The sequence below is a fragment of the Bombina bombina genome, chromosome 4 (assembly GCF_027579735.1).
Source record: "Bombina bombina isolate aBomBom1 chromosome 4, aBomBom1.pri, whole genome shotgun sequence".
Taxonomy (NCBI): domain Eukaryota; kingdom Metazoa; phylum Chordata; class Amphibia; order Anura; family Bombinatoridae; genus Bombina; species Bombina bombina.
In genome coordinates this window covers 664,774,044-664,788,530 of record NC_069502.1, presented here as the reverse complement: position 1 = coordinate 664,788,530, position 14,487 = coordinate 664,774,044, and the positions used below count along the sequence as shown (strand labels likewise).

At 38.7% G+C, this 14,487-nt stretch overlaps 1 protein-coding gene across 1 annotated transcript in view; it reads right to left on the bottom strand.

The window, feature by feature from the left end:
- The window catches only part of TBC1D32 (TBC1 domain family member 32), a 695,824-nt gene that overhangs the window by 245,926 nt on the left and 435,411 nt on the right, over positions 1 to 14,487 (bottom strand). Inside the window, exon 23 of the mRNA XM_053710787.1 lies at positions 2,259 to 2,347. Coding sequence (XP_053566762.1) covers positions 2,259 to 2,347 — 89 coding nt within the window. The remainder of the gene's footprint in view (positions 1 to 2,258; positions 2,348 to 14,487) is intronic.

Below are 14,487 nucleotides of genomic sequence, written 5' to 3'. Positions count from 1 at the left end.
AATAACCCCCCTCAAAGGGATTTTAACCCTTGATTCCAAGATACAAAAGGAGCCTCACTGAGGTCCTGAGTTATAGTTAGTCCCGCAAGGTGGTAACCTTTGGGAAAAACCCTTGTAATACAAGACAATCATAACAAAAGTAAAATGAAACGATCTTACCGGAATCTACGCTGTGGAACAGGAATATGGCTCTTCAAGTGTGACGGATAGTAGCATAGCATCGAATATGGATTAAAGCTCCAGAAACTTGCATTATACTTAATATAAATGGGGTTTATATATTACAAAGGTTTGCAATTATAACACTGAAACCAATTATGAGGGGAAATCAGCTGTCTGGTGGCAGGAAAACAAGGTCACCATTTTGTTTAAGGGCAAGATAGGGTTGTTATGATATAGTTAATGGAAAATTGAGGCGGGAAACTACGCCCACTACGATTGGTCCTTAAAGGCTATTTAAGCCATGTTACCATCAGCAGTTGACATTTTGAGAAAGGCCCAGTGTTGGGCCGAAACGTGTCGATATACGCGTTACTAGATTTCACTGTTCGAGTCTAAACATAGGGTAAGCCTATTTTCAATTCAGTTTATATTTTTATTTGCGTTATTGCACTATGTGATTTCTTTTTTCACAGGTACCACCTTCACTGAGTTAGGGTGTCAGGTTATGGGGAGGAGATGAGGTGGTGTTAGGTTAGTGTACTGTACTTGGTTATTTAAATAGTTATTTGCGTAGTGGGTTTTGGCGGTTTAAAGGGTTAATAAGTTAAATAGGTTTATTGCGATGTAGGGGTTTTGCAGTTTAGGGGTTAATAGGGTAAATATGTTTATTGCGATGTAGGGGTTTTGCGGTTTAGGGGTTATGTATATATAAAAAAAATACTTAAAGTAGATATAATTTAAAGAGAAGAAACTTTGTATTTATTTAGGACAGTAGTTTGTCTAATTAGAGTGTGGCTATATCTGTAGTTTATTATATAGAAAATATTTTTGATATATTTAAGATAGTAGTCCATTAAAATTATAGTATTGCTACACCTGTAGCTTAAATTTTTATATAAAAGAAGAGTTACACAATACGTTGTTTCTATGTCTGTAGTTTAAAAAATAATTAGACTGGGCAGGCTTATCGACTAGTATATATATATATATATATATATATATATATACAGTATATATATATATATATATATATATATATATATATATATATATATATATATATATATATATATATATATATATATATTTATAAATACTTAGAACATATTCCCCAATGTGCAGAAGACTGGAATGTGAAATATATACAGTAAATACACAGTTATTGCACATATGTATGTATGTATATATATATATATCCATATATGTGTACGTATGTATTTATATATGTCTGTAAATAAATAAATACATATGTGTGTATATATATATATATATATATATATATATATATATATATATATATATATATATATATATACACACACAGTATATATACTCAGTATATATAAATAAATTTAAAAAAAACGGGTAAAGAAGTCAGATATCGGTAATTCTAGGATAACTCGGGAAAAAACACTTCTGGATAAAGCTAATCACAGCACTATTTTCGTCCTTTGAAGATAATAGTTCTTGCAAATCACTGCAACAAACATATATACAATGTGCTGTAATTCCCAATTCAAATCAGCCAATAGGATGAAAGCTACTGAAATCCTATGGTTGTTTAAATTAGCCAATAGGATGAGAGTAAGTGAAATTTTATTTTAAACCTCATTCCCCAAGGTTCACTAGGGGTGGAAGTCAGAACATGGCGATGCTCAGTGAGATGATTCAGAGCTTCAGTAACCAATGCTTTTAAATGGTTAAAAAAAGAGAATGTCTTTGAAGAGATTTACAGACACAGGGACATATACAATAGGATGGTGACCATTAACCATGCTTCTGAAGTTCTAAGCAGCAGTTTCATGTTTCTTTAAATCTTACTCTCCACTATTTAAGAAGATAGCAAAACCTCATTCATTTTTATTTAACATCTGACTAAGGGGTTGATCACAATCTTTTAGAAAAATGTTTTAAATGATAAAAGGTTTTTAAATGGTTTTTGATCCACCTCTAAATGCCTTAAACTGTATTACATAGTATTTACTAGCATACTTTCATTTATTAAATAGGATATTAACTTATCTGTCCTGTTATTTAAATTGATGGTGATGAATCAGGAAAACATGCACACAGACACACACAAAAAAAATCCTTACCTTAAACCAAAAGTGTGCGACTGTTCATAGTTAAAGAGAGAATTCCTTTTAGCATCTGAATTAATAATAACAAGTCTGTCAAGAATATCCTAGAATAAAACATACAAAAAAAATAAATAAACAATTATTTATATTTCCCAAACTAGCAAACTATAAGATATCACATACTTTTCATTGAAGAATTAGAATTTGTCTTGAATTTAATATGTTTTACATCTCACAATTCTATTTTTATTATTTGAAAAGATTCTTTACTGAATGCGATTCATTATCATTACAAAATCTTTCACTAAACAGAGATAAAACATAATGGGCTAGATTACAAGTGGCGCGTTATTATTAGCTACCGCGCTAACTAGCGTGCATATTAAAAGTCGAAAGTAAATGGTTGCGCTCGAATGCAAACAAAATTTGCGCTGAACGGATTAGAGCTCCTGAAGACCTAGTTTAAAGTGTAAAGGTTAAAAAATAAAGTTGCACGAAACACAACATAAAAACATCAAAATAAAGTATTACACTCATATATACACTTTATAATATTTTTTTTAATTGAAATATTAATTAAATGTTTTATAATGGTTAAAAAGGGTTTATGACTGTATATTATGTATACTTATATGTCTAATTATGTTGTGTGTATATATATATATATATATATATTACATACACACGTGCATTTATGTGTTTATATGTGTAAATATGTATATACATATACTTTAAAGCCTTTTCCCCTCAAATACCTTTAAACATGAAAAATTGTTTTTATTATTTTTTTATATATCGTAATGTTTAACGTTCAAATGTTCTTCACTTAGAAGAAAATGTTCTTTTTATTAAAAATATATATATATACAGTATATAAATGAAATAATCAGATCCCGCACTCTCCGCTGTAAATTCACAAACTTCTTTAATCAAACTGTGACGTTTCAAGGTTGTTAACCCCTTCCTCAGACAGACATCAAATATAGTGCAACTTACCCCCTTTAAATACCCACCGCAATGCACAGTGAATACAGAACACCTGTAGCGTCACTTGTGCGCAACTGCAACTACAGTGGCCTCACTAGGACAAAAAGCTAAAAGCAAAGTAAAAATGGAAATGCACTGCAATTACATTGATACAGTAATCGTATAACCAACGAACAAGCAGAATAACCTAAGTAGCCAAAGTAAGTAAAATGAATAGCACATGCTACAAAAATAAAAAGTAAATCAACCATTGGCTAACACAAAAACAAATGGCTACAAATCATTGTCAAACATATTAGACAACAATAGTACAAAGCATTCTCTGTGAGCAACAGGTAACACATTTATATACAGGGAGTGCAGAATTATTAGGCAAGTTGTATTTTTGAGGATTAATTTTATTATTGAACAACAACCATGTTCTCAATGAACCCAAAAAACTCATTAATATCAAAGCTGAATATTTTTGGAAGTAGTTTTTAGTTTGTTTTTAGTTTTAGCTATTTTAGGGGGATATCTGTGTGTGCAGGTGACTATTACTGTGCATAATTATTAGGCAACTTAACAAAAAACAAATATATACCCATTTCAATTATTTATTTTTACCAGTGAAACCAATATAACATCTCAACATTCACAAATATACATTTCTGACATTCAAAAACAAAACAAAAACAAATCAGTGACCAATATAGCCACCTTTCTTTGCAAGGACACTCAAAAGCCTGCCATCCATGGATTCTGTCAGTGTTTTGATCTGTTCACCATCAACATTGCATGCAGCAGCAACCACAGCCTCCCAGACACTGTTCAGAGAGGTGTACTGTTTTCCCTCCTTGTAAATCTCACATTTGATGATGGACCACAGGTTCTCAATGGTGTTCAGATCAGGTGAACAAGGAGGCCATGTCATTAGATTTTCTTCTTTTATACCCTTTCTTGCCAGCCATACTGTGGAGTACTTGGACGCGTGTGATGGAGCATTGTCCTGCATGAAAATAATGTTTTTCTTGAAGGATGCAGACTTCTTCCTGTACCACTGCTTGAAGAAGGTGTCTTCCAGAAACTGGCAGTAGGACTGGGAGTTGAGCTTGACTCCATCCTCAACCCGAAAAGGCCTCACAAGCTCATCTTTGATGATACCAGCCCAAATCAGTACTCCACCTCCACCTTGCTGGCGTCTGAGTCGGACTGGAGCTCTCTGCCCTTTACCAATCCAGCCACGGGCCCATCCATCGGGCCCATCAAGACTCACTCTCATTTCATCAGTCCATAAAACCTTAGAAAAATCAGTCTTGAGATATTTCTCGGCCCAGTCTTGACGTTTCAGCTTGTGTGTCTTGTTCAGTGGTGGTTGTCTTTCAGCCTTTCTTACCTTGTCCATGTCTCTGAGTATTGCACACCTTGTGCTTTTGGGCACTCCAGTGATGTTGCAGCTCTGAAATATGGCCAAACTGGTGGCAAGTGGCATCTTGGCAGCTGCACGCTTGACTTTTCTCAGTTCATGGGCAGTTATTTTGCGCCTTGGTTTTTCCACACGCTTCTTGCGACCCTGTTGACTATTTTGAATGAAACGCTTGATTGTTCGATGATCACGCTTCAGAAGCTTTGCAATTTTAAGAGTGCTGCATCCCTCTGCAAGATATCTCACTATTTTTGACTTTTCTGAGCCTGTCAAGTCCTTCTTTTGACCCATTTTGCCAAAGGAAAGGAAGTTGCCTAATAATTATGCACACCTGATATAGGGTGTTGATGTCATTAGACCACACCCCTTCTCATTACAGAGATGCACATCACCTAATATGCTTAATTGGTAGTAGGCTTTCAAGCCTATACAGCTTGGAGTAAGATAACATGCATAAAGAGGATGATGTGGTCAAAATACTCATTTGCCTAATAATTCTGCACTCCCTGTAAGGAGTACTGATATCAAAAGGAACATATCTAGAAGATGATATCTTGTAGCTAGATATATATATAAAATCAGGAAGCAACATGAAAATGACAAGAAACATTGCATGTCCAAATGAGTATTCAATCCTCTAGGTATTAGAGTATCCAAGGTGTAAAGCCACCTGGTCTCTTTTGCAACAACAATTTGGCCCTGTTTCCACCCCTCAGTAGGGGAAGAACGTGATCAATGATCACATATCTCAAATCAGCCACTGTATGTTTGGCAGACAAAACATGTCTAGCCACTGGCTGATCATTTTCACCAGTAGATAGGGCCGCACGTATGGATGCCCTGTAATTGGCCATACAGGTACGAAGTTCATCATTCGTTTTGCCAACGTCATATCTGCCACAGAAACAATGCAGCATGTACACTATAGACTTGGTAGTACATGTGACTCTGTGCTTGATGGCATAACGCTTGTTGTGCCATGGATGCACAAAATGGGTAGTTTGTATCAACCCATTACAGGTAGTACAACCCATACATTTGAAACAACCCTGTTTAGGTTTTCTTAACCAAGTCTTGTTGATATAACTTTGGACATTATCAGGGTGCCCTTGGTGCAGTTGGTGTTGGGTTAGCATGTGCTCCATTGAAGTCTATGGGAGAAGAAGCGAATTCTATTGCGGTCCTGAAGTAAGCGCACATCAGACTTTTGCATGCACACTAACTTTTTACTTTCACCTTGTAAAACATGCACTAATCAGCCAGCAAAGTTTACTTTAGTGCCCAAGCTAATATAAATGTTAGCACGCCACTTGTATTCTAGCCCAATACCTTCCAAATTTTGAGTGGATAAATAATGGCAGCTATATTCTTAAAAGCATGAGAAGATGATTGCAATACATAAGGTAACACATTTGAATGTTTTAGCAGTTAAGAGGTTATAGGCATTTTCACAATTATAAGCTTAAAAGCTTTAGCATATTTTGCTATCGTTACCACTAAAAGGGTATAACCTTGTGGGGGCTGGATTACAATTTGACAAATTACAAATGATATTACATTTAGGGAAGCATCTATGTATAATAGATGAATGAAGAGAGACAGAAGTACAATTTTAAGAGCTGTGGTTCCTTGGATAAGATGAGATCAGCATTAAGTATGTCTGGTCACTTTCTATAAGAATGCAAACAAGAGAACCCTAATCCTTGGAGGTAAAAAATACAACTTGATTTTTCAAAGTGTCTGGGTTTGACCATCACGAGACCACGAGCGTGAAGAAAATTGATCTAAACAGTAACAATAGAACTAAACGGATCAGCAATTACTGTTGGCAAAATCACTCTTGGCCAGCAGGAGGAGGCAAAGAGCACCACAGCAAAGCTGTTAAGTATCACTTCCCCACTCACTTCCACAACCCCCAGTCATTCGAACGAAGGAAATGGAAAGAAAGGAATTAACACAACGTGCAGAGGTGCCTGATGTTTATACAATAAAACTGTCTGAAATCAGGGAGGGCCGTGGACTCACCGCGTCAAGAAATAAATACATTTATCAGGTAAGCATAGATTTCGAGTCCACGGATCAGCAATTACTGTTTGGAATCAATACCCAAGCTAGAGGACACAGATTGTAAGTGTAATGATTTGCAACAAGTGAAGAGTTCAGTGGAACACAACTACAGATTATGTGTAGAGAATTTTGTTTGTGTCACTCCTCTGAAGTTTGAGAACACTATGGTAAGTGAAAGTGTCCCAAATATATTTTAGAATGAATGAGTTTTATAAGTAACATCAGGTGGTGTGCCTTTAAGACAGGAAGGAATGATTCCCCCTGGGAGGTCTTTTGTAATACAAGTTAGTCCATACAGTCTATTGTAACAATTCCAAGCTACAATATAATTCACAGGTGCTGAACAAGTTAACCTTCTTTGGTAAGAGATTCACAGTTGTTAAACAAATTGGAGTTTGTAATCAGAAAGGAAACTTACAGAGATCAGGAGCTGCAAGCTGCAGAGAGTAAAAGCATGGAGGAGGAGGAGTTTTACTGTTCAGTGAACAGCTTCCTTGATTACAGGTGAGCTAGTGATGTCAGAGCAGGTGATGTGCTGTTGCCGTTTCAATATAGTAGAGAAAACAAAGAAATCCTTACTGACAAACTAGAAGATTATAAGTATCAAAGTGAGTACCTGAATCCTCCTGATCAGAGCGAATGGGAAATCCTGGTAATCTTTGGTGCTGTTCTGAACAGCTGTTGTCCGGTCTTTAAGAAGCTGTAAGTTGATTTTAAGTGAAGGTCCCGGTAGCACTGCAGAAAGTATAAATACAGAGTTTTTCCCCCTATAACTTGTAACAAGCAAAATAGAAAAGTTAGTCTATGGAAAAGTTTCACACAAGTGTAATCCAGTGCAAGGCTCAAGTGAATGCAGCTGACAGGTTGCACAGCAACAAAACACTAAGCACAATGCCTAGGGAGGAAGTTACCTATAAAGGTAAAGTGGGCAGGTCCCAAAGACAAACAGGAGATTTAAAGGAGAAGTACTTCAATTACATAGAATCCCTGACAATAAGGGAGGGCAAGACAGGAAACCTAAACAGAAGGCACCACAGCTTGCAGAACCTTTCTCCCAAAGGAAGCCTCAGCCAAGGCAAAAGTATCAAATTTATAGAATTTAGAAAAAGTGTGCAAGGAAGACCAAGTCACAGCCTTACAAATCTGTTCTACAGAAGACTCATTCTTGAAGGCCCAAGAAGAAGACACCACCCTTTTAGAGTGTGCTGTAATTCTCTCAGGAGGCTGCTGTCCAGCAGTCTCATATGCCAAACAAATAACACTTCTCAACCAGAGAGAAAGAGAAGTGGCCATAGCTTTCTGACCCTTACAATGCGGAAGACTGACGGAATTCCATTGTAGCTTGCAAATAGAATTTAAGAGCCCCCACAACATCTAAGTTGTGCAACAAACTTTCTTTATGAGAAGAAGGATTAGGACAGAGAGAAGGAACAACAATTTCCTGATTAATATTTCTGTCCGAAACAATCTTTGGAAGAAAACCAAACTTTGTACAGAGAACTGCCTTTTTCTGCATGAAATATGAGATAAGGAGAATCACACTGCGATGCTGAGAGTTCAGAAACCCTCCAAGCAGAATAAATAGCAACAAGAAACAAAACCTTCCAGGATAACAACTTAATATCTATGGAATGCATAAGCTCAAAAAGAGCCTGTTGTAAAACTTTAAAAACAAGGTTAAGGCTCCAAGGAGGAGCAACTGATTTAAATACAGGCCTGTTTTTGACCAGAGTCTGGCAAAAGGATTGAACATCCGGCACATCCGCCAGACGCTTGTGCGGATAAGGCGGAAATCTGACCGTTAAGAGTACTGACAGATAACCCCTTCTCAAGACCTTCCTGGAGAAAAGATAAGATCCTAGGGATCTTGACCTTACTCCAAGAATATCCTATAGACTCGCACCAATAAAGATATTTATGCCATATCTTATGGTAAATCCTTCTAGAGACAGGCTTACGAGCCTGAATCATGGTCTCAATGACCGGATCAGAGAACCCACACTTAGCTAGAATCAAGCGTTCAATCTCCAAACTGTCAGCTTCAGAAAAACAAGATTTGGATGAAGGAAGGGCCCCTGAAGCAGGTCTTTCCTTAGCGGAAGTCTCCATGGAGGAAGAGACAACATTTCTACTAGATCTGCATACCAGATTCTGCGAGGCTACGCAGATGCTATTAGAATCACTGATGCTTTCTCCTGCTTGATCCGAGCGATGACTCGCGGAAGGAGAGTAAACAGAGGAAAGAGATATACCAACCTGAAGTTCCAAGGAACTGCCAGAGCATCTATCTGAAAGGCTTGACAATCTCTCGACCTCGAACCGTACTTTGGGAGCTTGGCGTTCTGACGAGACGCCTTCAGATCCAATTCCGGTAACCCCCATTTGGTTGTTAACCTGGAGAACACTTCAGGATGGAGTGCCCACTCCCCAGGATGGAAAGACTGTCTGCTCAGGAAATCCGATAACCCAGTTGTCCACTCCTGGAATATGGATCACCGATAGACAGCAATTGTGAGCACCCGCCCACTGGATGATCCGAGCCACCTCCTTCATGACTAAGGAACTCCAGGTTCCCCCTTGGTGGTTAAAGGGACAGTCAACCCAAATTTGCAAATAGGTCATTCTTATAAAGTTGCTAACAATATTTAGTTTGCACTGTAGCATATTTTATTATCCTAAACAGTTTAAAAGCATTAGCACTTACTTGTTTGTAACTTGCTTTTTAAAATGCCCGCCTGCCCCCTCCCATATTTCGTCATCATGATCCTCAGTTTCTTCAGTGTCCAGCTCTAACTCGTATATTTCTCGCAATTCCACGCTCCCTGTGCTTTTGCACATGCGCATTGCAGGGCTAACACTGTAGGGGGAAGGAACTCAAAATCCTTTCAGAAGTTCCTAGACGTCTGATATTTCAGACGTACCAGCAGTGTCATTGTACTTGCTGTCTGTGAGTGTGAAGTGGAAGTCTCCAGCAGTGTGCAGTTTCGTTTCATCTGCTTTAGTTGTACCTACCCATAATACTGACAAAAATATGCTTATAGATTGTTAATCATATAGTGTAACTATATATGGCCATATTTATTTATATTCATATACATCAGTATTTAGTTTTGGCTGCGCTGATCATGCTTGCTAAATTACGATATGAAATCCAGCTCTGGGGATACAGATTTGCTGCCTCCGCCCACACTGCTCTGTCTTGCTGAGTATGGGAGCCGTCATCTACAGGCAGCAGCAGGATGATATGCGAGCAACACTGGCTCCTTCCGTCCCTGGGATAGCAGTAGATGGGTGAGTGACTCCTTGGTATGTGTGTGTGCAGGTCCCTGGCTCAGCTGTTTTCTCACTCTTCTGATCGCATCGGCTGCCGATGCGATCAGAAGAGTGAGAAAACAGCTGAGCCAGGGACCTGCACACACACACATACCAAGGAGTCACTCACCCATCTACTGCTATCCCGGGGAGGGAGGGGGAAGGAAGGAGCCAGTGTTGCTCGCATATCATCCTGCTACTGCTGCCTGTAGATGACGGCTTCCATACTCAGCAACACAGAGCAGTGTGGGCGGAGGCAGCAAATCTGTATCCCCAGAGCTGGATTTCAGATCGTAATTTAGCAAGCATGATCAGCGCAGCCAAAACTAAATATTGATGTATATGAATATAAATAAATATGGCCATCTATAGTTACACTATATGATTAACAATCTATAAGCATATTTTTGTCAGTATTATGGGTAGGTACAACTAAAGCAGATGAAACGAAACTGCACACTGCTGGAGACTTCCACTTCACACTCACAGACTGCAAGTACAATGACACTGCTGGTACGTCTGAAATATCAGACGTCTAGGGACTTCTGAAAGGATTTTGAGTTCCTTCCCCCTACAGTGTTAGCTCTTCAATGCGCATGTGCAAAAGCACAGGGAGCGTGGAATTGCAAGAAATATACGAGTTAGAGCTGGACACTGAAGACACTGAGGATCATGATGACGAAATATGGGAGGGGGCAGGCGGGCATTTTAAAAAGCAAGTTACAAACAAGTAAGTGCTAATGCTTATAAACTGTTTAGGATAATAAAATATGCTACAGTGCAAACTAAATATTGTTAGCAACTTTATAAGAATGACCTATTTGTAAATTTGGGTTGACTGTCCCTTTATGTAGGCCACTGAGGTTATGTTGTCCGTATGGAACCTAATAAACTGGGATAAGGCCAGCTGAGGCCAAGTCATCAAGGCATTGAAGATCGCTCTCAACTCCAGAATGTTTATGGGGAGAGCAGATTCCTCCTGAGATCAAAGTGCCTGTGCCTTCAACGATTCCCAGACTGCTCCCCAACTCAAAAGGCTGGCATCTGGGGTCACAATTACCCAATAGGGTCTCAGAAAATACATCTCCTGGGACAGATGTTCTTGTGACCGCCACCAAGGTAGGATGTCCTATGTTGATTGATCCAGAACTATTCTCTGAGATAGATCTGTATAATCCCCGTTCCACTGAGCGAGCATGCCTAGCTGCAGAGGTCTCAAGTGGAACTGAACAAACGGAACTATATCCATGGAAGCTACCATCAACCCGATTACCTCCATGCATTGGGCCACTGATGGTCGTGTCGCCGACTGTAGAGACAAACAAGCAGAGAGAATCTTGGCTCTTCTGACCTCGGTCAGAAATATTTTCATAAAAATAAAGTCTATAATGGTTCCTAAGAAGGTCATTCTTGTAGATGGAATAAGAGAGCTTTTCTCCACATTGATCTTCCAACCGTGGAAACGAAGAAACGCCAACAAGACCCTTGTATGTTATTCCGCTAGTTGTAAGGACAGAGCCTAAACCAGAATGTCGTCCAGATAAGGCACCACTGCAATTCCCCATGCCTGAATTACCGACATTAGAGCCCCCAGGACCTTTGAGAAAATTCTGGGAGCTGTGGCGAGGCCGAATATAAGCACTACAAATTGAAAATGTTTGTCTAGAAAAGCAAACCTCAGATATTTGTGATGATCCTTGTGAATGGGAACATGCAGGTACGCATCCTTCAGGTCTATGGTTGTCATAAATTGACCCTCCTGGATCAGAGGAAGAATAGAGCGGATAGTGTCCCTCTTGAAGGACGGCACACTGAGGAATTTGTTTAGAACCTTTAGATCTAGAATGGTCCTGAAAGTCCACTCTTTTTTGGGAACTACAAACAGGTTGGAGTAAAACACGAGACCCTGTTGCTGTTTTGGAACAGGTACTATCACTCCCAAGAGGGAAAGATCCTGTACACATTTCAAAAACGCCTCTCTTTTTATCTGGTCTACAGATAATCTTGACAGATGGAACCTGCCCCCAGAAGGAAATGTCTTGAAGTCTAATTCCTGGTCTCTAGAAGGAAAGAAGAATGTGTACAAAATATCTAACAGCGCTCAACCTACTTCCTTATGGCTCCTAGATATGGGGTATCTAGCTTACCTTGAGTAGAACACAAAAAACAACAAATAATCCAAGAGCGCCAACTAGAGGCAAAGGAAGATTCTAACAAATAAATCAATGATAATCAGACATTTATTTAACATATAATTAATAGCATGGATCCATGTAACATATATACTAAAATACAATTGTAGATAATAACATGCAAATGAAAAATATTAAAAACAATATTAAAAAACAATATTAAAAAACAAATAATGTCACCAATTACGGAGCTAAACAAAATGTGAGTCACATGAAATGATCTCTAGAAGAAGGATAAAAAAGTCCAATAAATGAGTTATATAATTCCCTTGGTATAAAAAATATATATTTTAAAGGTCAAGTGAAAAAATCCAGTGAAGAAATCCAGTGAAAAAATCAGATGAAAAAAGTGAAAATAAACTGATGGTTCAATGAGAAAATCTATGTGAAAAAGTTATGTGAAAAAATTGGTATAAAAAAATTGTATATATATGTGAAAAAGATAAAAATAAAAAGTAAAAGCGGGGGACCCCCAAAAAAGTAAATATAAAAATAATATACAATGAAAAAACATAATTTATGCTTACCTGATAAATGTATTTCTCTTGTAGTGTATCCAGTCCACGGATCATCCATTACTTGTGGGATATTCTCCTTCCCAACAGGAAGTTGCAAGAGGATCACCCACAGCAGAGCTGCCATATAGCTCCTCCCCTCACTGCCATATCCAGTCATTCTACCGAAATAAGCCGAGAAAGGAGAAACCATAGGGTGCAGTGGTGACTGTAGTTTAATTAAAATTTAGACCTGCCTGAAAAGGACAGGGCGGGCCGTGGACTGGATACACTACAAGAGAAATAAATTTATCAGGTAAGCATAGATTATGTTTTCTCTTGTTAAGTGTATCCAGTCCACGGATCATCCATTACTTGTGGGATACCAATACCAAAGCTAAAGTAAACGGATGATGGGAGGGACAAGGCAGGAACTTAAACGGAAGGAACCACTGCCTGTAGAACCTTTCTCCCAAAAACAGCCTCCGAAGAAGCAAAAGTATCAAATTTGTAAAATTTGGAAAAGGTATGAAGCGAAGACCAAGTTGCAGCCTTGCAAATCTGTTCAACAGAGGCCTCATTTTTAAAGGCCCAGGTGGAAGCCACAGCTCTAGTAGAATGAGCTGTAATCCTTTCAGGGGCTGCTGTCCAGCAGTCTCATAGGCTAAACGGATTATACTCCAAAGCCAAAAAGAAAGAGAGGTTGCCGAGGCCTTTTGACCTCTCCTCTGTCCAGAGTAAACAACAAACAGGTTAGATGTTTGACGAAAATCTTTAGTAGCTTGTAAGTAAAACTTCAAGGCACGGACTACATCTAGATTATGCAAAAGACATTCCTTCTTTGATAAGGATTAGGACACAATGATGTAACAACAATCTCTTGATTGATATTCTTGTTAAAAACCACCTTAGGTAAAAACCCAGGTTTTGTATGCAAAACAACTTTATCTAAATGAAAGATCAGATAAGGAGAATCACAATGTAAGGCAGATAACTCCGAGACTCTTCGAGCCGAGGAAATAGCCATCAGAAAAAGAACTTTCCATGAAAGAAGTTTGATATCAATAGAATGAAGGGGTTCAAATGGAACCCCTTGAAGAACTTTAAGAACCAAGTTTAAGCTCCATGGAGGAGCAAAAGGTTTAAACACAGGCTTAAGTCTAACTAAAGCCTGACAAAATGCCTGAACGTCTGGAACTTCTGCCAGACACTTGTGTAAAAGAATAGACAGAGCAGAAATCTGTCCCTTTAAAGAACTAGCTGATAATCCTTTGTCCAAACCCTCTTGGAAGAAGGACAATATCCTAGGAATCCTAACCCTACTCCATGAGTAATTCTTGGATTCACACCAATGAAGATATTTACGCCATACATTGTGGTAAATTTTCCTGGTGACAGGCTTTCGTGCCTGTATTAAGGTATCAATTACTGACTCGGAGAAGCCACACTTTGCTAGGATCAAGCGTTCAATCTCCATGCAGTCAGTCTCAGAGAAAGTAGATTCGGATGATTGAAAGGACCTTGTATTAGAAGGTCTTGTCTCAGAGGCAGAGTCCATGGTGGAAAGGATGACATGTCCACTAGGTCTGCATACCAGGTCCTGCGTGGCCACGCAGGCGCTATCAATATCACCGATGCTCTTTCCTGTTTGATTTTGGCAATCAGATGAGGGAGCAGAGGAAACGGTGGAAACACATAAGCCAGGATGAAGAACCAAGGCGCTGCTAGAGCATCTATCAGTGCCGCTTCTGGGTCCCTGGACCTGGATCCGTAACAAGGAAGCTTGG